This window comes from Acipenser ruthenus, chromosome 14, assembly GCF_902713425.1.
Source record: "Acipenser ruthenus chromosome 14, fAciRut3.2 maternal haplotype, whole genome shotgun sequence".
In the NCBI taxonomy this organism is placed as follows: Eukaryota; Metazoa; Chordata; class Actinopteri; order Acipenseriformes; family Acipenseridae; genus Acipenser; species Acipenser ruthenus.
Genome location: NC_081202.1, coordinates 26,451,454 through 26,478,883, shown reverse-complemented (window position 1 = coordinate 26,478,883; position 27,430 = coordinate 26,451,454). Strand labels below are relative to the sequence as shown.

The window sequence follows — 27,430 nt, the reverse complement described above, 5'->3', positions numbered from 1 at the left end:
TTTGCACCTTATAAGAAAAGGTGTAAAGTTTTTTGAGGGTCAGCAATTGCTTAAGTGCAAAGCAAAATCCTTACATCACATTATAATGTTTGTGCCCGCTTAGTATCCAGATCCCGGCCAATTCATGCTCTTTTCTTCATTTGAATGCATTTCAATATAATTAATGGATTAATGATGGCAAAGTGCAAATTTGATAGTGGGTGCAGAACACCAAGTGAACACTATTCTTTACATACGCCGCACGATTTACGGCAGCATTATGGGGGTTTTGCACTCGCAAACCACTTTTGTGCATATCCTTACATCACCCCCTTTATGTATTCATTACTCTACTGTAAGAAGTGTTGAAAACATTTTAGTTAAAAGCTCAGTAAAATACCTTATTTGGATCCTTATTACTGAGAGTAGTGTTGAAAAGGAAAAGATTTCTTTCCAAAGATACAGGAAGCCAAAACAATTTTGGCTACAGAGGGATTTATCCAACTTTGTGAACTTTGTTATCAAAACCTGAAGGAATATCCTGCACAATCTTGTATGCCTCAGATAAGTCTATTAGTCATATCAATTATGTATTAATAACATATATTTGGAAACACAACCCCCAGAATTATTTAAAATAAATCTGTTTTATTTATCATTAAATATAATAGACTTTAATCATTTGAACAATACTTTTAAAACTGAATGGATAAAACGGCAACAGCACTATTGGGTTTATTATACCAAACTACATTTTCAATAAATTGGGGAATTTTCGAAACATAAGAAAGGTTTGAGAATGAGAAAAGGCCATTCGGCCCATCAAGGCTCATTCTTTGTTCGCACACCATTTTCTCCCACTGGGGGGACGACACAACTAATTTAAAAGCACAGCATCTAGTGTTTTGTATATGTTCACAGTGTTTTAGATCCTACTACTTCACCTGGTAGGCTAGTCTGTGCATTTATAACTTTCTGTGTAAAAAAGTGCTTCCTACCTTCTGTTCTAAACTTACTTTTACAGCTTCCACTGATGCCCTCTTGGTCTTCTCTCTGTGATAAATTTGAAGTAGTGTCTTGGGTTAACTTTATCTAGACCATTTATGATTTAAATACTTTAATCACGTCCCCTCTTCCTTCTTTTTTCTTGGCTGAAGAGATTTAATTATTTTAACTTGTCCTCATAGCTCATGTCATTAGTCCTGGGATCAGCCTAGTTGCCCATCTCTCTACCTTCTCGAGTGCAATGATGCATTTTTTGTAATTGGGTGACGAGTATTCTAGGTGGGGTCTATCTAGGGCATTATATAATCTTAGCATAACCTCCCTAGACTTGTATTCCATTCTTTTTGCAAAGTTAGCCTAACATTCTATTTGCCTTTTTAATTGCCTCGCCACATTGACGAGATGCTTTTAATGATGACTTCACTATTACCCTGAGTCCTCCCCCCCCCCCCATTTCCATCCCGTTCATTTTATAACATGGATTATTACACCCAATATGCAATACTTTACATTTCTTAACATTAAAATGAGTTTGCCACAAGTTTGCCCAGTTACAGAGAAGGTCAAAATCCTTTTGAATTAGCTGGGCTGCGGTTTCAAAGTCCTCTACTCCTCCAAGTATCATCTATAAATGTAACAGTCTTGCAATAACCTCCCTCTTCTGAACCCATGCTGGCTAGCTCCTATAATTTTGTTGCTGTATAAATTGTTGCTGTCTTCAAGTTTACCTCTTAATATTGCTTCCATCTTTTTGACAAAAGTTCAACTAATAGGTCTATAATAACCTAGGTCTGTCATATCCCCATTTTTAAATATAGGCACAAAATTTGCAAGCTTTCAGTTTTTAAATATTTTCTTAGTAATAAAGTTAGTGAAACTAACCAAACAAGCCGGCTAACAAGAGTCTAATGCATTTCATTGTTTTATGGGTTTTTTTTACAAAAAAAAAAAAAAAATTGGAGTAATGTCAGCTTTTTTGTCCTAGACCATTTATAGTACTGGTTCATCTACAAAGTGTAAATATCATACACACTCAAAACAAAGACGCAAAGTTTATTGTTAATTTAATCATACTGTTAGCAACATTTCTATTCATAAATCTAAATTCTTGTGATGTGCTGTACACACTCCCATGTGTTTTAGCCTTGGTTTATACCTATTGAGAATGTAGTGTAAAATACATTTTAAAAATAATTTTATCCCGCCTCCATCGCTGGCATTCACAGTACATTGAAGAATTACCATAGTAACCAATGCCAGCCCTCTTTCCCGCGCAATATTCCCTTCCTTATAAGGATAACAGAATGTGGCCGCTATAGTACGTCACACGGGTATGTAAATTAATTTGATTGAAGAAAATGGTGGCTTGGGACCAGCGCGTGCGCAGAATCAAATAATTTACTACAGACTTTATTCAGAACAAGAGAGTGACGTAAACAACCAACTATCAAGACAGGAGCTTTTCTGTTTCGTTATCGTGTAGGTGAGTTAGGCGAGTTTGGATTTGCTTCTGACAACATCGTTTTGGCGACTAGTTTTAAAGTCATTGAACAAGTAAGTAAATCGGGGGTTTTGACTTTAGTGCGCAGAATTAATTTTTGTCTTAATTTAAAATAATTGCGATGGATTCCAGTCCAAGAACAGACAACTATTTTTTTTAAATTATTGTAGTCTTGTCAGTATTTATAATTTGTTAATCAAACTATTTGCGCTTACATACAGATTTAAGTTTATACATGAAAATAATAGTACCGATGAGTGTGGAATACGGTACCGTTGTGCATGGTGAAGTAGGGTTTTTCAAAATGTGCCTAGCTCGTGGCATTAATTTTGCAGAAAATGCAGCACACTGTAATTGTCAACGCTTTGTTTTATTTTCTGTAACGGGACAACGACGTTTACTTCCTGTATTTAAATGCCGTATTTTAACAGTTAAAATGCAACTGATTACCAGCTCACGGATTATTTGAATTATAAATAAAACATGCAGAACATGTTGCAAGTGTTTACTTAGAAAATGATCTGCTAATATATACGCAAAACCGAGAATATCTCCTTTTCTGCTAGCGTGATTCAATGTTGTTGTTGTGTGTGTGTGTGTTGTTGTTTTTTTTTTTGTTTTGTTTTTTGTAACCTCTTTTTTGCTGACTATATACAATCAATTGGGAAGTTCCCCGCTTTACATAACTTGGATACTGGTACATTTTGTATGAATTCAGTTCCAAACATGAGGTTCGTTTCCTGAGTCTTGATTTGTGTGGCTCTGGCACTTGTGCTAGATTTCTATTTCACTGCACGTTATTTGACTGAATCTGTGACGCTGATGGCACTATGTAACTTAGCCTAATGTTTCTGGTCATTTTTAAATCTACTCATAAATTGTACACTTGGTGAATTCGGGAAGAGTAACACGCTGGTTTCGTATCATTAGAGATGTTTGTAATTAAATTATACTTGTTTATGCGTGTTTTAATTGACTACAATGTGCATACATATTTTGATTGCGTCTTGCCAGTTTAAAAGGGGGTGTTGCTGCAAAGTGAAAGTGGATTTATTTTCTTGTGGTCTCATTACTGTACATTTTTAATCTGACTTTAATATGACTCTAAAAGGCGACATAAATGTTAAAGGAAAGCTTTGTGCGTTCATTGTCAACAAATTGGCAAATATTCGGTTTCACGTCTTTCTCCTCTCAGGGCATGTTGCGCATAACTGGATGCTGCACGCTTGAAAACAAAGAGCATCGTGCGCATCTGCCTTGCACAATGTTTAATATTAAAATGTTGTAACAATTTAAAAGTGCAAATAAATAAGCCCGTTACACTTTGTTGTTACTATTTTCAGAATTGCGCTGAAACTTGGGGTGCGGATCTACTGTGTATTTAAAAATGGTTGCGCATGTATTCGCTAAAACCGGCCATGCTTGAAGTAAATAGTTGTAGGCGGTGGTTGTCTTTTCTACCTAATGCAAATGTTAAGGCTGTTGATGTAATATTTTACTGTTTATTTTTTTCGTAAACCCTATTGGTTTAACATTTTGTAGTTTTTCAGATGTGTCTTTTCGTTTTTAATTTCCGCAATTGTAGTGTTTCTAGCATATCAGCTAAATCCCCCTTTTAAATAAAGTGAAAGCCATGTTGAATTACGTAAGGTTTTATGTTACAAACAGTTTCCGTATGCTACTAGTACACATGGTAATTTTTCCTGCTTTGTTCAACTAGCAGTTCACTTGTCACTCTGTTTTTAATAGTCGGCTGCAGTATATATCAATATACGGTGTATTCTATAGGGTGAAAATACCTTATTGTTGTGCAGTACTTTACCCAGTACATATTGCTGTCAATCCATAATTGGAACAAATCCCTTACAGGAGATTATCTGACCAATAAATTGCCACCCGTTAACAACTGTCCAGACAATTTAGCGATTATAAATTGTATTTAATTGTTCGTTTCTTAATATGTGCAAAGTATAACGTATGCCACAGTTCCCTTTTAATGTTGTATATAGATCTAAACAAGTGTTTTGTACTATAATCTAATTTGGGAGTTCAGTGTATTATTTAACATGGATCATTATTGCTGAGGTAAAATGGATGCTACAGTATTTAGCTGGTGCATGCCTTGACATACGATTTTACTAGGTCTTCTATGTAACATCCCTCTGACCTACTTATGATTTGGGTTAGGAAACTGGAGAGATGTTCACTTTTATCCCTCTGTCTGAACACACTATCCTTTTCACAAGAAAGATTCATATGTGTTTGTAAAAGTAAGTACATTTTAAATAGTTTGGTACATTGTGACTGGGTTGTGAGCACTATATTTATAGTAGGTTATTTTTTTAATTAAATACATCTAGTCATGCAGTATACCTCTTAAATACAGTTTTCAGCAACCTAGGATTAACTAGCGGTGGCTAGTATCTTTTCAGAGCTGATTACTTGCATGCTGTTTACCTTTCGAAAGGCCTGGTGATGTGGTTCATTATTGCCCTTTTTCTTTTAAAGTGTAGCCTACTAAATCTTTGCATGCATTAAGGTTTATCTGGGGATGTGTCATTTAATAGGTTCATGGAAGTCCTTTCTTTTATTTTATCCCCCCTAATTGTCCCTCATCACACAGGCGTATCCTGTATGAATCTCTTCAACTGCACACCAGCCATACCCACTAGTGTTTTTGTTCTGCAGGGAAGATGTTTGGATTCCATAAGCCAAAGATGTACCGGAGCATAGATGGGTGTTGTATCTGCAGAGCCAAGTCCTCAAGCTCTCGCTTTACTGACAGTAAGCGCTATGAAAAGGACTTCCACAGTTGTTTTGGGTAAGTTATAACCATGCACATTTGTTTGTGGGTGTATGTGAACCTGAAGCTCTTTCTAAAGTAGATACATGAGTGTGTGTGTTTGTGTTTGTGTTTGTGTGTGTGGTGGGGGTTCTTTTTTTTTTTTTTTTTTTTTAAATGGCAATTTATACAACAGATTGGCTGCCACAAGTTGTTCCAGCAAATTGCGTATATTTAGACGCTTCCAGACAGTAGGGACGCAGTCTAAAACAAACAGGACTAGCGGAGGCCAGCAGAAGTTCTTTTTAACAGTCACATAGGTCACATGTTGGAACAGTCAGGTCCTGTCATTTATTGTAGTATTATACACCATATTCAGTGAGATTATGGATACTACTGTGATGAGCATGCCACTCAGTTCTTCATGGGCATCCAATTATACAAAGGCTGTGATGCCAAAATCTGTTGCAGCATGTATGACCGCATGGATGATGGACAGTGTATGTGGAAGTTTAAAGCTAATCTGTAATATGACTGGGGACGCCTAGGCATCAGTTTTAACAACAGTGCCAGTTATGATCCCATTGTTTTAATTTAGTGACCAAAATATATTAATATGCTCATTTTTTAGGCTGCATGAAAATCGTTCTGGAGAAATCTGTAATGCTTGTGTACTACTTGTGAAGAGATGGAAGAAGCTACCGGTGGGATCTAAAAAGAACTGGAATCATGTATGTATTTTTTTTTATTCGTTTTACAAAAAGAAGACTAACTGTATTCTGAATTTTTTGTGCTGCTGTCTGTCATGTACTGTTTATTCAGTACATTATATGCCTTTTTGTAACTGTTACTGTAGTATTAAGTGTTGATTGAAACACTCAAGAAAACTGAAGTCATCAATGTTACTACTGTTGTACGGCATAAAGCCTCCAGTAGTACAGCTATAGCCAAAAGTTTTGCATCACCTAGAATTTTAGGATTGAGACATAATTTAAAAAAATCTGTATGAACAGATCTACCACAAGCCAAAAGTATTTGATGTTTTATTTGTTCTTGTGTAATGTTTTTATGTACAGTTTAATCTGAATTAATGTGTTCTATTTCTGTGTGGTGATGACACAGGTCTCACATTCCACTACTGTTTTTAAAAGTGTGTTTTGAATTAAGTTAATCTTTTGAAATTCTGTTTATAAAATCAGCTTTATAGTGCCAAATATTAATAAAGTACTCTATTTGTAATTTACTATTTAAAATAAAGTTACTTTAGGAAGGGACAGCATACAGATTTAGTAGATGCATTTTCAACAAGAATAAGAGATGTAATTTTACATGTTCCAATAGTTGCTAGTTTCTTTTATTACCTCATTTAAAATATTAAACATATTATACTGGGCCAGTAGAATGTGTGTGTGGGACCGGTTGATTTTTCCATCCATTAGCCCTGATGGCTAGTGGATGGAAATGTTAATTTCAAGCCCTGTCTATTTCTGGCATATGCTGATGCAGCTTTCAGTCCTGTACTACTGTGATTCTGTCAACTCCCCCCTGGTCTGCACCTGTCAACCAACCTTTCTTTTCTTTTCAATAACTTGTAAATTATAAATATTTTGAAGTTCAAGGTTGTATCAATATTTTTCTCCTCATCAGGAAAACTTCTGGTTTTTTTTACATATTTGCAACATGCTAGTGTGACCTGGAGACTTTTAATTAAGATGGCAAACATGCATAGCTGCTTGGAGCTGCTGACCATGGAACTGTCACCACTTTGTAAACATGGTTTATATATTACATACTGGTAAATGCATAGCTTGAGATGTACCTTGGATTAAATGAAATGTTTTGAATTATCGTACGGATCCGGTCAATACAGTTGTGCATGTCAGTATAAATATTAATTCTGTCCTGGTGCTTTCTCCTGCAATCAGCTTCCGATTGCTTCTTAATGTTCACCGGCCATCATCTCACTAAAACTATCTTTATATACAATAAGGGTTTTATAAACATGTGAATTGTTATTTACTTAAAACTTCAATACCAGATGTATTTAAACATAGTGCAGTACAACTTCAGTTAACTAAACTGTGAGGATGGAAGTAGTCTGGTTAGTTTGTTTTCTGGATTTCTGTTGAACCCTTAAAATAACAGGGACACATTTGCAAGACTGTAAACTTCTGCTACAAGTGCCAGCTAGCAGGGCTAGCATTGTCTTACTTAAAAGCACAAGAGTGCCAGATGTGTAAGCCGTTGTGATCTGTAAAACCCAAACTAACATCTAACATGTTAAAAATAACTATCATACTTGTGTTTTTAGGACCAGGTATTGGTCCGGACTTCTGGATACACTTGTACTTAAATCCTACATTTTGAATGGGATCATTGTTATTCTGCTTAGACACAATTGGCTTAGATGTTGAAGAAATTTGTCTAATCGTTATTTTTTTTCTTGGGGAATTTCAGGTGGTAGATGCAAGAGGTGGACCAAGTTTAAAAACTGCCGTAAAGACAAAGAAAATGAACCCTCTGACCAGAAGAATACGGCCAAGCCAGATCAGCAAACTCAAGAAGGGATTCAAACGACAGAGTAAGAACTGATGCAGCAGTTTCCTCAGATTTTGTTTGTTTCTGTTGTGAATAAATAAAGCGACTGTAAATGAGCAGTATATTTTCACATTTGACTTTTTTATTGATGCTGATCTAAGTAAACATCTGTTTGTACAATCCATATTGTGTATTCCAGTAATATTTTTGCCTTCAGCTGATAAAAAAAACAAAACAAAAACTACTTTATAAACATACAAGGGAGCATTTACTGCATACATTTTATTTTCCTAGGATTCAGGAGACCATATTGTTCTAATTGTTGATCTTTTTTTTCAAGCTGTTAGTGTTTTGGTACAGTATCTTGAAATATGACAATGTAAAGTATTTGTTTTTCTTGGTAATTTGTTTTGTTTCTGTTTTAACTACTTCCAGATTCTGATGCCCACAGTACCACATCAAGTGCCTCCCCAGCTCAGTCCCCCAGCTACAGCAATCACTCCGACGAGGGATCCGACACAGAGCTGGGCTCAGGCTCCGGCAGGACGCCTGTCTTCTCCTTCCTTGACCTCACATACTGGAAAAGGTAACGGATGAAAGAATGCCCGAGCCTCCTACTTAAACTGCCATTCATATTGATGAAAGGTTTTCAAAACCTTTCAGAACAGGACACGTGGTTTTGATTTTTTAAATTGGTTTCCAATTTGTCTACTTGATGTCCACTTTGTCAGTTTTGTAAAATGCAGTTAGGGTGCTTTATCTGTATGTCATTGCACATGTACAGTAAAAATGTGCCTTGCAATACTACTCCTTTTAATCCACTGCAAATTCAAGGTTCTCTAAAAATGTTGCTCAAGTTAATAAATCAGAGCCATGAACCTGGTAGCTGCTACCGACTCCTCTGTGACACTTGAAAGACAAGGTGAACCAACTTGGTTCTAGGTCTCATTTGGGGAAGACCCTAAAGCTCACTTTTCACCTCTGATAATTTTTTTTTTTTTTTTTCCCACCCCCAGACAGAAAGTGTGTTGCGGGATAATCTACAAGGGCCGCTTTGGTGAGGTCCTTATTGATCCCCATCTCTTCAAACCCTGTTGCAGCAATAAAAAGGAGGTAGCAGAAACCCAGGATACACAAGGCCTGCCGTCGCCATCGATCACAAAAGAGGAGGATGAAGAGTGGTGACCCACCAAACCAACAGTACCTGAATCGGGTGGAATTCTGAAAAAGCCTTGGGTGGCTTGAGCAGATCAAACACTATTCTTTCAGTATGCCCCCCCCCCCACCAGCACCCCCTGAGAATTCCGTTTTTTTAGCCGGAAGGACTGCACTGGGACTCAATGCTGACGTGTGGTTTGCAGACTGCTATATATACATACACTGACTTAAGTAATTCAAATACAGTACAGGTATTTGTTTCCTATTACACAGGCCTGTAAGCTTATCAGTCAGGTTTCAGGTAATCAATATAACCTGCATTTTCCCACTCTTTAATGTGTTGGAAACCATTTGTCAGTTTTGAATAACATTTCTTGACCTGGTGGTCTCAGCATTTCTAATACTATATAATCCTCAGGTGGTTTTGCAGGCTTTTGGCAACAGAAAATAAAAAGGTCCAGGCCAGACCTGCAGTGGTTGCATTTGTTTGGCCGGTCGGCTTTAATATGTGATTTTGTATCATGATGGTATTGACAGTGTATTTACTTATATGTTGCGGTCAAAGAGAATGAGTATTGGTAAGGCCTTATCACATACTGGAATCTTTCCAGACTATATTGACCTATTGATCTTGTATATATGTACCAGAGTCATAACTTCTATTCTCTTTTTTTTCCCAGTTTATTTAGTATGCATTTGTCTAAATGAATTTTTAAAATAAGTGTGGTTGTGGTGTTTTAATTATGCTCTGACCACTGGTGTCTCAATTTAGTAGCCAACAAGTGAAACAGGATCCTAGTTTTCTTCAATAAAAAAAAGTAACCAGATCATGTCACATGCCATCATTAATGGTTAAAACATGTTGGCAGCTATTTCATTATTCACCTTTTCTTTTAATATTATTTCCTGTCACTATTAAATGCAGCTTCCCCCTAACATGAAGACTATTCTAATTTCAGATAAACGCTTATGTTAGAAAACAGCAGTTCCAACAGTAATAATGAAATGTTTATTTTGTTTCCTTTTTATTGTAATGTGATTGCATTCCATTCCATATGCTAGTGTTGTGTGGCATTCTGTACAGCAGTACTGGGCATGCACTCTGATATTGTTGGGGGGTGCTGCTGCAGTAAACTGGATTTCTGTACATTTAATGAAAATATTGTAATAATGGGCCTCTTTTTATTCCTGTTATTTATTATTTTGTATTTATTTGTAGTTCAGCTTCAACCACTGACTGCTTGTGCTTGGCCTTTTTATAGTGTGCTTTGTGGGCTTTGTGTTGGGAGATTTAATCTTGTATGAAATGAATACATTAAGCTAACGCTGTTAAAAGCAGAACGTTGTATTTATTTTGCACTTATCCACCAGTTTGGGTACCTGTGTAACACCAAAACAATAATTTGGTCAGGGCTCCCAGTAACCCAACTTCCGGCATGAATTCTTGACTTCCTGGCAGCAGTTTTTAGTTGCAGTATGAGCATGTATGTAGCTATGCACACTGTATTCATGTATTTAGATATCTATTGAGACTGTTTTGTATTTTTATACATATTGTACTTTTCTACTTGTTCTATAATAAAGTAGACCGCTTTGTAAATTGTTTCAATGTATATTCCTTTGTGTGCAATTCCAATTTCTTCTTTCAAATATGAAATCTACTCGGACACCTCCCTTGCAAGGCTTGGTATTCCCTTAGAGCTGTGGCTGCTGGAGTTAGAGTTCTCCTTTTTATTGCTGCCTATATCTGACCAGTGCATTTTGAGCTCTGAGATTGAGTCTGCTAATCTGAAATATGTTGAATGAACACACACACACACCAGTTTTTATGGTGTATTGATTAGAATAATTTATATTAGAACCACAGTTACCTCCACAGAAACAATACAACATTTACACATTCGACTACAGTATAACATTAGGAACAGTTTCTTCTGTCCACAAGATGGAGGTAGTATACTGTTAAAATTTAGCCACCGTCTGGAGGCAAGAATGTACATTCTTGTGTCATTTGAAATATGGTTCTTGAATTGTGGATTACCTGTTTTAATTGCTCAATTAAATATTACTTGTGTAACGTTAGTATACAGTATGTCACTAATATTCATTTCAAGTAGACAGGCTACATGTTTTAAAAATTGATATTTCTAATTTTAAATACAATTCACAACTTGTCCTTGTTTACAACATTGATTGTACCATATTATTAGTTTGCAATTCTTCCGTTGAGCGATAAACAGTGTTAAGACTTTTTTTTTTTTTTTTTTTTTTTAATGTATTAGAATGTAAACACTTAATAGCTGATGTCAGTTTTTCCAAATCGTAAATATGAACGTGCATTTTCTTGTCTTGTCCCCATAAGACAATGTCTGTGATCTGATTTGCAGCTCATTTTAAACCAGTAAATCAGGATTGATATTATCAATGAACAGCGATAGATCTGTAATAAAAAATACTAAATAAAAATGTTAATTTGTTTCGTTGTCAAATGACGTACTGAGGTATGTTATGGAAGGAGAAATGGTTGTTGCATTCTGTGGCTTATGGTCCGGTGTAGTGTTATTTTGCGCTACGCGTTAAAATGTGGATTGCCTCACCCTGTATGGTGCGCCTGCCTGCGTTAACCGAGATCGCTACGCAATGCTGAGTCCTTGGTATGCAGTACACACAGGCAGCATGCATATACACCTCATTTAATACAATTGTTATATTATATTCATCTGTGTAAGGATTATTGCCCACATTATCAAACAGTAAACACAGCAATAACGATCCATGGAACAGAAAAGCGAAAGCACAGTGTATATATTGAAAAAAAAAAAAGAAAAATTATTAAATAAATTTGTACATAAGTACTAGAAATACAAACGTACCACTTTTTGACTGCATACCATTTTCTGGTCTTACACGGGTCACATTTTGGTACACCTACCACATTCTGGCCCTACATCGGACCATTCAGCGGTGTCATCACAATGGTCCAGACCACTCAAGCAAAACTGTCGTACAGTTGTCTTGTGTACTGCGGGGTGCTCTGGACCACTCAGGCTGCCGCTGTTATATTTTGATTTTACAGTTTTATCATAAATTTTGCTGTAGGTTAATTATTTTCTTTTCCTAATACTTTACTTACAGTAATAAAGGCCAGTGTTTATTTATATGAAATATTCTGAAGAGGGCCCATGATGTTGCCACACCTCTGGTTGAGTGCGCGTCCACCCTTCCAGGTGGGGGTAGGCCGGCATTAGTATACTCAGTCGAAACCGTGTCCACAATCCAATGGGACAGTCGCTGCTTAGAGAGGGCTTGACCTCGGGTCCATTCACCATGACAAACGAAGAGCTGGTCAGACTGACGCAGCGCTCTCGTTCTAGTCATAGCATCTCAATGCCCAAACTGGGCAGAGGGAATTTAATATCCTATCTGACTCCTCCATGAAGGGAGGGGGATGAAAAGCCTCCAGTTCCGCTGATTCGTTCAAGTGAAACGCTGTAATCACCTTAGGGATGAAAGCAGGGTTCATGCGCAACAATACCGTTTCCATCGTCCCAAACGCGCATACAGGAACTGTGCACGGACAGTGTCTGTAGCTCACTGACCCACTTGGCGAAGGTGATAGCTAACAGAAAGGCTGTCTTCATAGAGAGATATTTCAGCTCTAAGGTATCTATGGGCTCAAAAAGGGTATGTTCACCAGTTTTGCTCGAGTTGTCTGGACCATTGTGATGTCACACCGCTGAGTGGTCCGGATAATACGCTGCAACGCGGATGGAACACTAGCTATTATTGCATCAATTAAACGCATTTATATTTCAGTAGGGCGCTATTCATAGGTTTTAATCCTATAAATATAATTATACAAAATGAACGGACATATGCAAAAGTAAAATGACCGTGCCTCAAGGATAGATACTTAATCTGTGTGGTGTTTTAATATTAAGCCGGTATAACACACTAAAGTTAGTTTTACACGACCTGCCTCTCAGCCTCAGCGACTTGTTTAGCTCTTGCCACTGGAATGAGCGCTCTAGAAGTACGCGCTGCCTTGATTCACACAAGAAACATAAGAATTGATCTGTAACCAAGGAAGACAAGTGCTACCGAATGTTTCCGACGGTAAGTATTTTCTTATTCAGATTTTTTTTGTGGCACTTCTCTATTTTCTATTAATTTATAACTACATCATTTGTAGTAAAATACCTTTTTTATTTATTTTTTTGACAAACGTTTCAAATAGAACTCTTTCTCAATGTGTGCGGTTTATTAAGTGGCATACCTTTTGATCTTGTTACAGATTAATACTGCTTCAAGCTCCAATTCCCAGAAACCAAGAAGCAAAAATAATTTTGAAATTGACAAGGGTCCCAAGTAAGTAAAATTGCAAACATGGTACTAGTAATTATACTGTCTAACAATCACAGGCGTGTGTGAACGATGCTGCCCTTGTTATATTGAAATGAACAAGGTAGAATTAATTGAATGAGTACAATTTGATATATAGTTAAGTACCAGTCTTGTTAATGCATATATCGCAATTTAACATTATTGATCTTTGTCATGGTTTGTGGAGGTGAGCATAATTAAGGAGGTTCTTATATTCTTGTGGTCTTTGAATTTAGAACAAACAATAATGTGTAAATAATGGAAAAATAAATGAGGATATTTTAGTAATACAAATAGTATGTCTGTCCAAATCAAAATTACCATTACATTAGCAATCATGACATCCGTTTTTTTGGCGTCCTGCACTTCACAAAATGACCATGTAAATATGCTGTGGGATAGACGAAGGCAGGGCATGACTTTAGAGTTAAAGATAAGTATCTGGAGTTTTCAACAAGTGCGAAGTTGCCTTGTATGCACTACCGCTGGTGATGCACAATTAAGTGGGTGAAATAAACTCAATTAACAGGTATTTGAAATCTGCACTGTGCTGGCCTCACATTCCCCTGAATCAACAAAAACCTCCACTGAGCAAAACCAAGACAGCACCATTTGATATACAGAATTATCCGGTAAGCAATTTAATATCAACTGTTAATTTTGAAAAAAGTAAAGTAACGCACATACAATACAATTAAGTATCCCTATGACTTTATGTAAGATTTTATGTAAGAGTAATTCACACAGAAACCAGTTTATTTATGTATTTATTCATTTTTCTTTTTTTTTTTTTTACATTATTTAGTCAACTTTGCAGTTGTGAAATACAATAATGTGTGATTTTATAGAGTATCATTGTCATGCTTCCCTTCTGTTCCAACTAAAATTGCTTCTGATAAGACTCATACAGGTACAGGTTGTGGTCTGAAGCAATTTTTTAATGGAATATTTAGTAAGCATGACAAATGATCTAAACAGAAATAACTACAGAGGATAATAATACATTAAACAGGTCAGACATTAAATATTAGGAAAATGTGCATTTCTATAAAGTACCTTTAAGGCATCCTAACATTTTGATATTATGAGGAAATGTGCTTAAAATAGTTTCTTCAAAACAATCATCAATCTTACATGTTGAACACTTCCATTCACTAGATAGGTCTCAAGTGTACAACACACATCATATTGTAGTAAACATATAATCTCAAATAAAATGCAGCTCTGTCTTCAAGCCGTGCATTCTGGTAGATTTGCACTACCTTGGACATTTCATCTCTCTGGAGGATTTAAAAAAACAAACCTATTTCTTATTTTCCAGTGGAGTCTAATCCTGGATGAAACACAGTGAGTATTTGGATTTCTAGGCCACGCCTTCTACTGGAACAAACCACATTTCATACATTTTTAATGATTAGTAATAACAAGTAATGATCCACTTGTAATTTTCTGTTAATGTGTATCTGTTTCTGTTATTGTTTTTGTTTCATATTGAAGTACTTGAGCACTGCACTGGTGCTCTAGGGCTATCCAAGGCTTCTTGTTGATTTTCCTTTTGCATTTCCACTTCTCCTTCTGCCAATTTCTTTAAAAATCAATTGCTGCCAAGTAATGTATTTGAGTGCTGACTATTTAGTAAAGTACTTGACACATGCCACATCTTATGTCTTTAATTTTAGATATTTATTGTAGTTTATCTGGCTCTGTTGGGATTTGGAACCTGTTCAGATTAGAGATTTGTACTGATCATAATCTGTGCCATACTAAAAAAAAATTATATTTTTCGTACTCTTCCAACCTTTGGTAAAAAACAAAAGTACTGTGAATTACTGCTGAGAATGCCTTTCATTATGATTTACAGGGTTTGGATTATAGGTCAATTTGGCTGTGGGGGTCGGATTAGTGAGAATATACTGTATTTAATAACCAGTGCTGAATTTCACCTTTTCTCAAAGGGTGAATACTGGCAATGATAAAAACATCCATGTTAAGATGATTCAATTAAAACACCCTCCATAGTGTTTTTACATATTATTACTGACGGAAACGCATTAAAAAACATACATGTGGTGTTGGATTTTCACAAACATTTATTAAAATCTATATAAAGAAGTTGAGATTAAATCCTGCATAGCAATGCATTGATTGTGAATCATTGAAGGTTAATTCTGAAATCTGTCAAGAAGACCAAAACTAAGAAGTGTGCTGATCTTGACCGATTTTCTTTGGACACAAGTGAGAGACATCTAAGAAGGTACCGGTAAGTGGTTTATTTAGTTCATGTTTTTGTAGACACTCCATACTCTCTCAATTAATACAATGGTCTACATTTTCAAAGCCTTTTACTACACATTTCATTAGGGCAGTTTTTTTCTGTATTATAAAAAAATTATAATTTATAAAACAAATTATAGACATTTATAATACTAGTAGGACAAATAGCAAAATTGCACGAGTGGCATGTGAATTGCCACATAGTTATGTGAATTGCCACATAGTTATTGAACAAATAACTGTGGCAACTACTCTATGGTAGTAAAGGTGAAACAACTTATATTAAATATTTCATTTTTTACTTTTACTTGGAGGCAAAATTTCCATCTTATAGACCCATGTCTTTTGGGTTGCCTTGGAAACCTGCAAGGCTAACCTGTAAATCCTGTTGTGTTCTTTCTAATAGGCCAGCATGTATAACTATGTCATTTGCACAAACGGTGAAAAGCCCCCCCCCCCTTCAGAATCAAATCTTTCTCGCAGTCTGCTTTATTGTTTGTTTTGGATACCTTTCTAATAAACCTGCTCATTAGTTGGTTCTCAGTTTGCAAAAAAGATATTGTTAAACAAGCCGTGACCCCCACAGTGTAAGTGCTGTTATGGAAACTGTTCAATAAACAAGTTGTCTTTGTTTAAATGTTGTCCAATGTCTCAAAAGGTTTCCCTCCATTGTCTCTGAAATGCTGTGCTGTATCATTTACAATACATATTTTGCTGATTTAAAACGTTATTAAAGTATGAGGATTACCCTCGACTTATTATATATAAAAAGACAAGTGAACCATTCAAATAAAACATTTTATGGTATACAGTATGTAAGCTATACATTAATAAATGGTTAATTCCTAGAAAAAATTAATAATAATAATAATAGTGCATGTTGTTTAACTAAAGATCAGAGGTTGTGACTCTCATGCCAATTCCCCAGAAAGGTTGGCAACAAATCTAAGACTTTAAGCTTGTAAGAGTTAGGAGTGTGGCATACCTTCATATAAACCACAGCGGTCTGCATGTTGAGAGAATTATTAATACATTTGTAGATTGTATCTGCCAGGCAACTTATCACTTCCAGACAGCGCTGTGTCCTTGTCTTTGGTGCAGAGTTGAATTTCATCCAGGTGGCTTTGACTGAGCACATCCAATCTAAAAGTGTCTGAATGTCAGTTGTGGGAGGGAGATTTATATTGTTTTAGTATTCTTTGCCAGTATTCTTGGTTGTATTTTTTTTTTTTTAAACTAATGTACGCCTCCTTAAAGAATAGTTAAGAAAGTGTCTAGAACCGCTATGAGGAACCAACTCAGTTAGGAGAAATTATCATGCAATAAATTTAGCAAATGTAGAGAAATATAATTGATATCTTAACTAAATCTAAATGAATAGCGCTCCTTGTTCTCATTTACTCACTGTGCTGTGTGTTTCAGAAGTCCACACAGCAGAAGTTTCATGGCCAGTTTGAACTGTGTGTTAATGAAACCTCACAGACTGCTGTTGCAGATGTTGAAGTCACATTGCATGGTGTCTTCTTCTTGGACTTATGAAACAAAGTCATGTTAAAATTCCAGCTTTCTAATAAGTGCCAACTTTGTGCTAAACAAAGAAAATAAATGGGAGCCCACTGTGTTGTAGATTTTATAGCAACTGTTTTATTTTCCCTTTTTTTTTTTAGGCAATTCACTGGTCAATTTGGAATAGATGGACCATTTGACAAACAACAGTATGTCGTTGGTAAATACTTTTTACAATTTAACATTTGTTTATATATTTATTTATAATAAAAATGCACACATTAATGCAATAGTTTTTTTTCAGGAACAATTATGAAACTGCAGTTATTTGTGTGGTAAAAATTGTGAGCCACGTTATCTACAGAATATAATAGTAGTTCCTGAGTATAAAATCTGTTCCTGTGATTAATAATAAGTGAATACGTCACACAGTTTGATCTGCTTCGCTTCTCGGTTCTCTCGCTCAAACTGCACGTGATGACATTGCTCCTACAATAATAGACTCCCCGCATGCGATGTGGTAACTTCAGTTGAAAACCTAACCCCAACCTTATTCTTTTTGACAGAAACTATGTATTTATACATGTTTCTTTTCAGAGCCATACATATTCAGCCTGAAGCAAATTGATAATGTTATTGCCACGGAGAGTCAAAACCATCTGTGCAGAAGAAGAATGCCCATTCTCAGTAGCTTAACAAAGAGCAATACTGATAATTTTCTCCAGCAGTCACTTCATATAATAAATAAGAAAAGTACAAAGACAAGGTGAGCTGGCCAGTGCATGTGGGTATTTAAATTTTTGACATACAGTATTACTACCACTACTACAATGACTACTACGAGTACGACTACTACTACTACTACTACTACTACTACTGTCCTGCGTCACTTTACCGACTCGGACGCCGCATGTCCTTTCTGCGGACTGTCCGAGTCGGTAAGCCACATTTATTTTTTGAGCGCCAGGCTGCAGCCGTTCTTCCTGCTGTTTAAGAACCTCTTGCTGCAGTTCTGGCTGTATTTCTCCCCAACCCTCCTCATATTCGGGCACCATGTTCGTGGCTCCAGCAAGAAGAGAGACCTCCTTGTGAATCTGCTCCTGGCTCTTGCTAAACTGTCTATTTACAAGACCAGGAAACGTAAGATGATCGGAGAGGGTCTCTTTGACTGCGGGGCCATGTTCAGGGCCCTCGTCCGACCCCGGGTTCATTTAGAGCACGCCCACGCGGAGTCCGCTGGCGACATGGCCTCCTTTGTCGACAGTGGGCTCTAGGGGGCGTGCTCTGTACCACCTCCCCTTTGGTTTTGCAAATTTAATTTACAGTCCTTTTTCAACTGGTTTTTCTTTAATTAGTTAAGGCCTAGTTCTTGTTGGCACCCCTATTTGTTTAGGGGTGCTAAACTGAATTTTTTCTCCAGCTGCCGTTGGGCAGTCAGTGTAGTCCGGCCACCAGGCCTTAAATAGGACTACTACTACTGTAATCAAAGTAATTTTAAAATAATTTTGCATCTTCAATTTTGCATCTTCAATATTACTACATGTTATACAATTGAGTGCTTTTTATTCTGCCTGCCTGTCTTTTAAATAGACACATAGCACAACCATGTTTTTTTGTTGATAAAACCTTGGTGCATTTTCATGAAGAGCTCAATAATCCAATTTGTTATCTCTGTAAAGTGCTTTTGATTTCTATAGGCCACTAGGCTACAGATTATCCAGTACCTGCTACCTCCCAACATTTCCGGTATGTTATAAAACAGGTAGGGTTTATTACTGAATCCACTTTGAGTTTCTTCTTCCTGCATCCATCATTTTATGCTGTGATTCTATGTTTGGTTTGTCTTTTTAGAGCAGGCGAGCTCTTCTGATTCTTACGAAGACCTTTTCAACAGGTAATTCCACATCACTGTGTTAGATGGTTCATATCCTTCAAGTTTATGAAAGGGCTTAACAGAAACCTTTTGCAGTTAATAGTTTTGTATATAGCAACGTAGAATAAAGAATAAAACAATTTTAATGATATAGAACTAACAAGAAACACATTAGTTGCAGCTAAGAATAGGTAAGCAAATCTGCTGAGCTATCCCTTCATAGTTTTATACTGATAAAATTGTTTAATTCCTAAACGCTGTACAAAAGTCGCAGGGGTTCTTGTGCGTTTACACAGCAAGGGTGTCAAATGCCTCCGACAGCAGAGAGACCTGAGAGCACACTCATCAGGACAGGAGGCACAATCAAGTACACTGTTAACCATGTGGCATTGGAATGTTAGCAGCCAATCAGAATGCAAGAAATGTCCAAGTAACATGGATAATGCCATACATCTATTTAAACAAAGAAACATATGCGCGTCAGACAAACCCCTCAACTAATGCCAGCTCTCTTGTTCCAATTGTATATTTTAGCTGCAGCCCAGTGAAAATTCCTGACTCCTCAGTGAATACGCCAGACACAGGGACTACAGATGGGAACATTCATGTAAGCTTCACAGAAGTGTAAGGTTTCAGGTTAGAAATGGGCACAGAGCTTTTATTCAGAGATTTACACCTCTTATGTATGCCTGAAGTCATAAACCATGTATAATAAGGGCCTACAAAGCAGCCCTTGCGGAAGGCTCTTGCATGTTCACACACGCAGAGTCATTCTCTGCTCTTTATTATTTTCACAGGACTCTGGTACAGAAACAAAGGAAGATGGTGAAGACAGTAAAGAAGCTGAATTGAAACCTTTTAACAAGATTAACAGTGAAGATGAAAAACATCTACCTCCAGCGAAGTAAGTTGTTTAAGATTGTACAATTAATCCAGCCAATATGGGAACAGGGGGATTAAAAGAAAATAAACATAATACAGGCATTGAAGAAAAAAAAAGTTAACTTATTAGTCCCTACCCATTAAAAATACTATAATTCTATAGGAGGCTGTGTGGTTAAAGAAAAGGGCTTGTAATCAAGAGGTCCCCGGTTCAAATCCCGGCTCAGCCACTGACTCATTGTGTGACCCTGAGCAAGTCACTTAACCTCCTTGTGCTCCGTCTTTCAGTCAAGACGTTGTTGTAAGTGACTCTGCAGCTGATGCGTAGTTCACACACCCTAGTCTCTAAGTCACCTGTTTATCTGTTACCTTGTTTATTATGATCCTGTTCTGTATATAATTACTATATAAGCACTACAGTTCTTTTTGTGATCATATCCCCTCTTGTTCTTTTTTTGTCTGTTGCTCTAGCTCCGAGAACACACCCCAGACAGCAGAGGAACAGGAACCTTTAGTGACTATTTCAGACCACACAGGGACCTCAGACCAGTACATGCATGTAAACTTCAACAAGGAAATATTGATCATATTAACTTTGGGGTGTAGTAGATTTTCCTTATGTTTGGGGGAAGTTTTCTAAATTCAATTATAAAAAAAAATATTGTTCAAACTGCCTCATTTTACACCATAGACTTACAAGGTACTATTCAGCAGATTGACTACTACCTTGTAAGTCTGGTAAGACATCCACCTTTGCTTGTATGTTTTCTGTTTTAATGTGAAATTGTAATCTTCACAAACCCTCATGTGACCCCCATTTAGAAAGTTGCTATGTAGTTCCTAGAAATTGATCCATATTTTTGCATTAACCTAATAATCCACATTTCTTTAAACAAAGGAATATTTGTTCAGTTCTCGTCATGCTTTTACAAATAACGAATTAATAAGAAATGTATGGTATGTGTGATGTCATTCTTTCCGTGGAGAGAGTTAATGCAGTTATTCAGCAGTGATGTCTGTTTTTTGTCTGTTTGTAGGTTATCACAAAGTATGATCATTTTGGCATTTTGCGTTCTTACAAAGAAACCTACATAGAAGGTTTCTGGATGTTCTCTGCTGGTGTGCAACGTCAGTAACTTTTTTTTTTTTTTTGTCCTCTTAGGACCCGGGTAGAACAGATTCAGATGAAGATAGTAAAAGAACTGAAACAAATCATCTTAACAGCATCAGCAGAGAACTGGAATCATCCCCACTACCTAAGGAGTACGGTCGAGCTGGATGGAAACCTAAAGGGGACTGAAACCATTCTTTCTTTCTATTATATTTTTACAAGCTCTTTAAGATGATTTAGTCTTTCTTACATATAGGGTTGCCACCTTTTCCACAGACCAAACCCAGACATTTCTCAGTCAGCCTAGCTCTATCAAAACTTCAGCATTCTGTAATACATTTTAACACAATACCGCCAGATCTTGGTACAAATCAATAATCATGCCGTATACACAGTATTGTGCTCTTGATATTTCTAGCAATCGAACTTGCAAGCCAGAAAAATAGTAGCTATATCATAATATTACCTGAGACAAGTAGCTGTGGTGATGAGTAACGCTGTAGTAAATCAATCCAATTTCTGAAGCAACGATCCTGTCTGTGCTTTTTTTTTTTTTTTTTACAAATAATTTCTGAGCCTGAAAAGCCTGTTTGACTGTCAGAATTATATTACAGCTATTGTGCCATGGCAAACCGCTAAATATGCAATGTTTATACGTACACGCACACATAGATGTGGTTTATTTACCATTATATATCGTAAGTAACCCAGAGTGTACTGTAAAGGTTATGTATGTATTTAATCACACGCAGATCAATGTAATGTAAAGCATTATTCAAATGCTGGGGCACAGTAGAATGTACAGATCAGTGCTAAACAGTACATTTCTAATAAGAGAGTGGAAAGCCTTTAAGCAACCAATGTACCGTATAACAGGAAATTTTAGCTGGTATTAAATTTGCAGATTTGCCACCTTGGTAGGTTTTGACGGTTTTTGGACTGGCATTTATCACTTGGCACATGCACAAAGAAAAATGTAAATTCTACTTTTAATTTAAAAAACATTCAAATACATGTTTACTATGTATACATAACACAGTGGAATGATCACAGTATCATGTAGTAATTGTAGGACAGTATTGCCACGTGACAAAACTTTAACAATAAAGCCAAAACTAAAATGCTTTAAATTTAAAACTGGTTAATAGGACTAACGAGCACTGTAAAATCAGCTTTTTTTATATGGTGCAGAACTAATTTATTTTAACATAGTCTAGGGACTTTGCGATACCTGCACTGTGGATAGTAGATTTTCTAACAAGTCTGGCATAAGGCAGTGTGGTCCAGTGGTTAAAGTCCAGGGCTTGTAACCAGAAGGTCACCAGTTCAAATCCCACCTCTGCCACTGACTGACTCACTGTGTGACCCTGACTTAACCTCCTTGTGCTCCATCCTGCGGATGAGATGTTAAATCAAAGTCCTGTTGTAAGTGACTCTGCATATAATGCACAGTTCACAGCCTACCTCTGTAAAGCGCTTTGTGATGGTGGTCCACTATGAAAGGCTCTAGATAAAGATATTATTATAAACAATTTTGGCTGCTACTTAATTAACCCCTTGTAAAAATAAATAAATAAATAACACAAAACTGCTTAACCTAAAACAGAACAGTCCTACAGGTACCACAGTAGCAGGAGCAGTTTACACAGCCTCAGAGTTTCTGATCGCATCATAAATTCCAGATTTCCTAAATCCATTAATGTAAATGTCCGGTCTGTTTTAATTTTAAGCAAATTGGCTTCGTCACTCACTGCCATTCTCATATTCACTTTGACATCCGACACATTCTTTCCCTTGTCCAGCGTGCACTTCTTTAACCTGTGCAGCATACCAACCAGTCTGTCAGAGGGCGGGATCGCACACTGTATGCCACACTCTGATTGGTGGAAGTATTATTGGCGATCCAATCCAAACTGCCAATAAAGCCAAAATAAATTCCACTCCAAAATGTCCCGTTATATGGTATGTCAAAGAAAATATTAAAGGAAGGTTGGTGTTTCTTGTGTGTTTCACTTAAAGCCAGACATTAGGGCGCCCGGGTTTGTTAATTCCTGCCATCCGGACACAGATGCCAATTCCTGGACTGTCTGGGTCAAACCCAGACAGGTGGCATCCCTACTTACATATATGTACTGGGATCAGTCTTCTACTGGTCTTACAGCTCCTTTTTATTAGACTGAAGTGTTGTAAATGACAATCACAGGTAGTGTAATTAAATACCATAGGTGGCTGAAACAGCGTTTTCACTTACAGTTCCATATTCTTCTTTCCAGGGTGACTACAGACAGCAGGCCAAGCAGCTGTTTTGATGGAGACGGTCTAGAGCTTAAAGGAGAAGCCATCTTCAGCAGATCTCCAGCAGATGCTGCCTCATCACTGCAACCCACCATGCCAATACTAGTGTGTAGTAAAAGAGCTAAACAACTGTGTTCACTCTAGACACAGGCTGGGTGCACACAGACATGCATAGTACATTTTACACTGTGATATGGCCAAATATGCAGCAGCATCACAAGAATAAAGTTCAATAGTTAAACTACAGACTTTTATTCTAGTGTTTTTAAGCGATGGAACAGCCCTGTAATTCTCTGTTATTTGTGCTGACAGTGTCCTGAGATGAACAACCAAATCCCCTTTGAAGAAAGAACTGATTTGGAAATGAGGTTCCGTGACCTGGTGAATAATAATGAAGGGTAGGCACAATTTATTTTCCTAAAAAAAAAAGGTTAATACACAACAATTGTACTGTTTTTTTTTTTTTTTTTCTACAGATAAAAATAGCAGGTTTAAACTTAATGCAAGCTCTTATTTTACAGGTGCATTCCGTTTTATAAGCTGCGGGACACCCTGCCTTGCCAGTTGCGTGAAGGCCAGGTGCAGTTTGTGAAGGAGGTATTCATTTATTTGAATTGGTGAAATAAGAAATGATTACAGACTGATGATAAAAGACTTGCTGTGGATTTCCATACCAGGTTATTTCACTTGATGTCAGCAGCCTGCAGGAAAGCCCTTATGCGTACATGAATGCTGTCAATGAATCTATTCCTGTACCTTCCACAGCAGACTCCTTTCCAGCATGGTTTGTGGCACATACAGGACTCTTTAGTTACGCCGCCAATCAGCCAAAGTCTAGACCTAATGACATCTGAAATTCAGTTCCTAGTCCAACAGTGCCCAAGTATACATGGTTTTATCTTGTTTAAACCCTTAACCAAGTTAAATGGACACAAATCCTTTTTTTTTTTTTTTTTGGTCATGGACAGATTTACAATATGACATGTAGCAGCAGCACATTTGCAGAAGAGGAGTACATGGCAATCCATAATTTATGCATGTTAATGGTAAACCACAGGTGGGACAAGTATTAAATGATAAATTAATCTATTATTGTCATTTTTTTTCTCTGAATTTATTGGGGTATATTCAGTATCCTGGTGTTATATATTATATTTGAATATACTTTATTTTTTCATGTTTGTTATATGTTTCAGTACAACACTACAGTATGCATATAACAGCTTAAATTCAGAGAAAATAGAGGAGGACCTCCATAGATACATGGTAAGCAAAATTGATTTATTACAGGTACTCAAAAGATGCATCTTTTACGTAAGGTGCCTCATCACTGCAACACACTTATCGATCTGGAGAACTAAAGATACTCATGACCTCAGTGTTACCACTGAACACTGGAGCAAAGGACCCTTTCTGGGCTTCCCACCTGGACTTGCCACATGCCTGACCAGTAGTGGTCTCTAGAGCCTGAGTCAAAGGAGCCCTTTTCCACCCTTACCCCACAAGGCCAGTCCAGCACTCTGTGGGTCCCTTGGGTTTAAACCAGCCTTGAATGACGCACTCTGACTCTAAACAGCAGTGCCAAAAGAACCCCCATTTTTATTAGATTTTGCATGCAAAATATGCTTTTTTTTTTTTTTAAGGGTCTCTTTTGCAGTGTCGATCGACAGCAGCATGGGTGCATTAGTTTGTTGTCTCTGCAAGAGATCCTGAGAGCTGTACTGGACCTGGATTTCAGTAGCTATCACAAGTCTGTGTGGAGAAAAATTATCAGGGACCTGCAACTGGTAGGTAACCCAGATGTACCCATGAAGTACAGTATGGTCCAGAGGTGAAAAAAGGTATTCTACCAGAAAGCTGCAATTTGAAAGAGTGACAGATAGTGGTCTTAAAGGTGATACTGAAGGTGTTAAAATCCATTGTCTTTTTAGCACTGGCAGTTTTATCACTGGTCCCCTTTTTTTCTGTTGACTTATTTGGTTCTTTGCTTGTAATTACATTTTTTATTTTGAATATGCAGATGTTTCAAAGACACTACAGAAGCACAGGTTGCTACTGCTTCCTGGTACAAAAATCAGGAAGTGATAAGATACTGAGTTGAAAAATATGTAAATCCCAAATGAAAGTAGAAAGAAACAACAACAAATTAAAAAAATAATAATTCAAGAAAATTGATTTTGAAACCTTTAAAAACTTGGTCAATGGTGAACTGGCTACAAGGAGGGAGTTATTTTATTTAACATTTTTTTTTACATGAATGAAAAACATAACCAAAATATTACTTTTATTTCTTTTTAGAATGAAGTGCATTCCGTGAGCAGACTTCAATATCTTGCTTTTGTTCCATTCTTTCTTGCATTGGAAAAAGAGACACTGGACAAGGGGACCTGTGTACCTGCGGATTCTGCATAGCCTGCTGTCAACAGTCAAACACAAATTGACATAATTATCAATCATCAGTTCCTTCTAGCCTCCAGGCACTTTGCATAATCTTGAGTTAAATTTCAGAATGTTGAAGCCCAGTACAATGCTGGAAATCCTGCAAAGCTGTTTTGTGATATGCTGTCATGATTTTCTGTTGTAAAATAGAACAAATATCATTCTGACTTATTTCAAAATAATTGCAACAAGTTGTTTATTGAACCCTAACATATATTTTAGCTTATACTGTGAATCTCCTGTTTACATCACTACTAACTAGTTTGTAAGAATGCTGCATTGGGGCTGTGTATATGAAGCATCACATATTGTCATTGCACAGTAAGATGATAATAAACCAGCTTTTACATAATTATAATGTATCGTGGCTTGTCTTCTGCTCTTTTTATGTTTTAGTTTTGTTATCTACACAACCATATTAGTATTGAGTGCTGTGTGGAGTGGGAGATTATAATGACCATTGACCACATTGGGTTGCTGTTTTGTAAAACAACATCTACCAGAAAAAGGGAAGCCATTCATCAGGAGGATTATTTTTATTATTCAGCCACATGAAGCAGTAATGCAATAAAACATTTAGGTGTCACCTGCTCTTTTGTGAATGTTCCCACATGGAAATGCCCATTGTATCGGAATATGTTTCACTTTGTTTCCCTCTCTCTCTCTCTCTCTCTCTCTCTCTCTCTCTCTCTCTCTCTCTCTCTCTCTCTCTCTCTCTCTCTCTCTCTCTCTCTCTCTCTCTCTCTCTCTCTCTCTCTCTCTCTCTCTCTCTCTCTCTCTCTCTCTCTCTCTCTCTGTATATATACATATATATATCAATATGTGGTAGGAATATTAGCACTGGTTCCTTCTGTTAACCTCACTTTGGAATATGCATATATTATAATGACAACAGTAAATGTTTCTGATACTTCCTGGTACAATATCACTCCCGTTGCTGTAATTTACATCAGGGGATTACAGGCTACTATTGTGATCAGATATCAGGATGAATCATTTCAGATTGATTTTGATCTGCTGTGCTGTACTTGAGAAAACGATACATTTTGAATTTATGAACTGTATATAAAAAAAGCAGTTAATAACTCAAATATGTTTGATTCAGTAGAAGTGGGATCTTTGATAATGCTGGTCATGCTAATAAGTGAAAAGAAAATGTATGTATTTGAAATCTTGAGTAGCAGTTGCTTAAAATCCCAATAGATATACTATAAAGCTGTCATAAACACTAAAATCCCAATAGATATACTATAAAGCTGTCATAAACACTAATTTGTGCTGAATATTTATAAACACCCCACCAGAAAATAAATCACAGAAAGGGGTAATAAATACCTGCAACCCTAATATAATTGAATATGATCTCCATAAGTCTATCTTTCTGCGTAAAAAAGAATAGGGCTTTACTTTTTTATAGAAATTTTGGTGAAAATGACTGAAAGCAAACAGGTATGATCCTAATATGACATCTCCAAACTCTGTTACAGTTGTTATACTTTTATGAATAAACAAACGTTGTTTTTTATTTGTTTGTTTTGTTTTACATCAGTGTTTTGAAGCATATGTGGCTCTACATCTTTATATATGACTGAACCGTGTGAGTTATTATCCGCACATTAGGCTGTGTGCTTTCACAGTCCCTGTGTTTTTTTGTTTTTTTTTGCAGGTCTTTCAAGACAGTACGAGACTGCGACAGGGTGATCT

At 36.7% G+C, this 27,430-nt stretch overlaps 2 protein-coding genes across 5 annotated transcripts; both read left to right on the top strand.

Moving 5' to 3' along the window:
* Positions 1–2,320: 2,320 nt before the first annotated feature.
* Positions 2,321–10,563, top strand: LOC117419618 (SIN3-HDAC complex-associated factor-like). 2 transcript variants are annotated; one of them, XM_034032550.3, is made up of 6 exons: positions 2,321–2,467; positions 5,174–5,306; positions 5,899–5,998; positions 7,725–7,848; positions 8,241–8,391; positions 8,822–10,563. In XM_034032550.3, exons 2-6 carry the CDS (start codon positions 5,179–5,181, stop codon positions 8,988–8,990), a joined length of 672 nt encoding a protein of 223 aa, XP_033888441.1. In that variant the 5' UTR covers positions 2,321–2,467; positions 5,174–5,178; the 3' UTR covers positions 8,991–10,563. The 2 variants fall into 2 exon arrangements, with proteins under 2 accessions (XP_033888441.1, XP_033888440.1); XM_034032549.3 differs by having other exon boundaries at positions 2,323–2,538.
* A 1,870-nt stretch (positions 10,564–12,433) lies between these two features.
* Positions 12,434–26,086, top strand: LOC117420063 (uncharacterized). Of its 3 annotated transcripts, none has more exons than XM_058986251.1 (20): positions 12,434–13,079; positions 13,258–13,331; positions 13,876–13,978; positions 14,668–14,693; positions 15,508–15,606; positions 17,288–17,346; positions 17,724–17,892; positions 18,806–18,888; positions 18,978–19,020; positions 19,534–19,606; positions 19,797–19,903; positions 20,353–20,440; positions 21,044–21,144; positions 23,266–23,392; positions 23,600–23,685; positions 23,809–23,884; positions 24,256–24,344; positions 24,484–24,553; positions 24,931–25,074; positions 25,586–26,086. In XM_058986251.1, exons 1-20 carry the CDS (start codon positions 13,068–13,070, stop codon positions 25,697–25,699), a joined length of 1,743 nt encoding a protein of 580 aa, XP_058842234.1. In that variant the 5' UTR covers positions 12,434–13,067; the 3' UTR covers positions 25,700–26,086. The 3 variants fall into 3 exon arrangements, with proteins under 3 accessions (XP_058842234.1, XP_058842235.1, XP_058842236.1); XM_058986252.1 differs by having other exon boundaries at positions 12,435–13,079; positions 18,824–18,888; XM_058986253.1 differs by lacking the exons at positions 12,434–13,079; positions 13,258–13,331; positions 13,876–13,978 and having other exon boundaries at positions 14,669–14,693; positions 17,288–17,335.
* Positions 26,087–27,430: the final 1,344 nt, after the last annotated feature.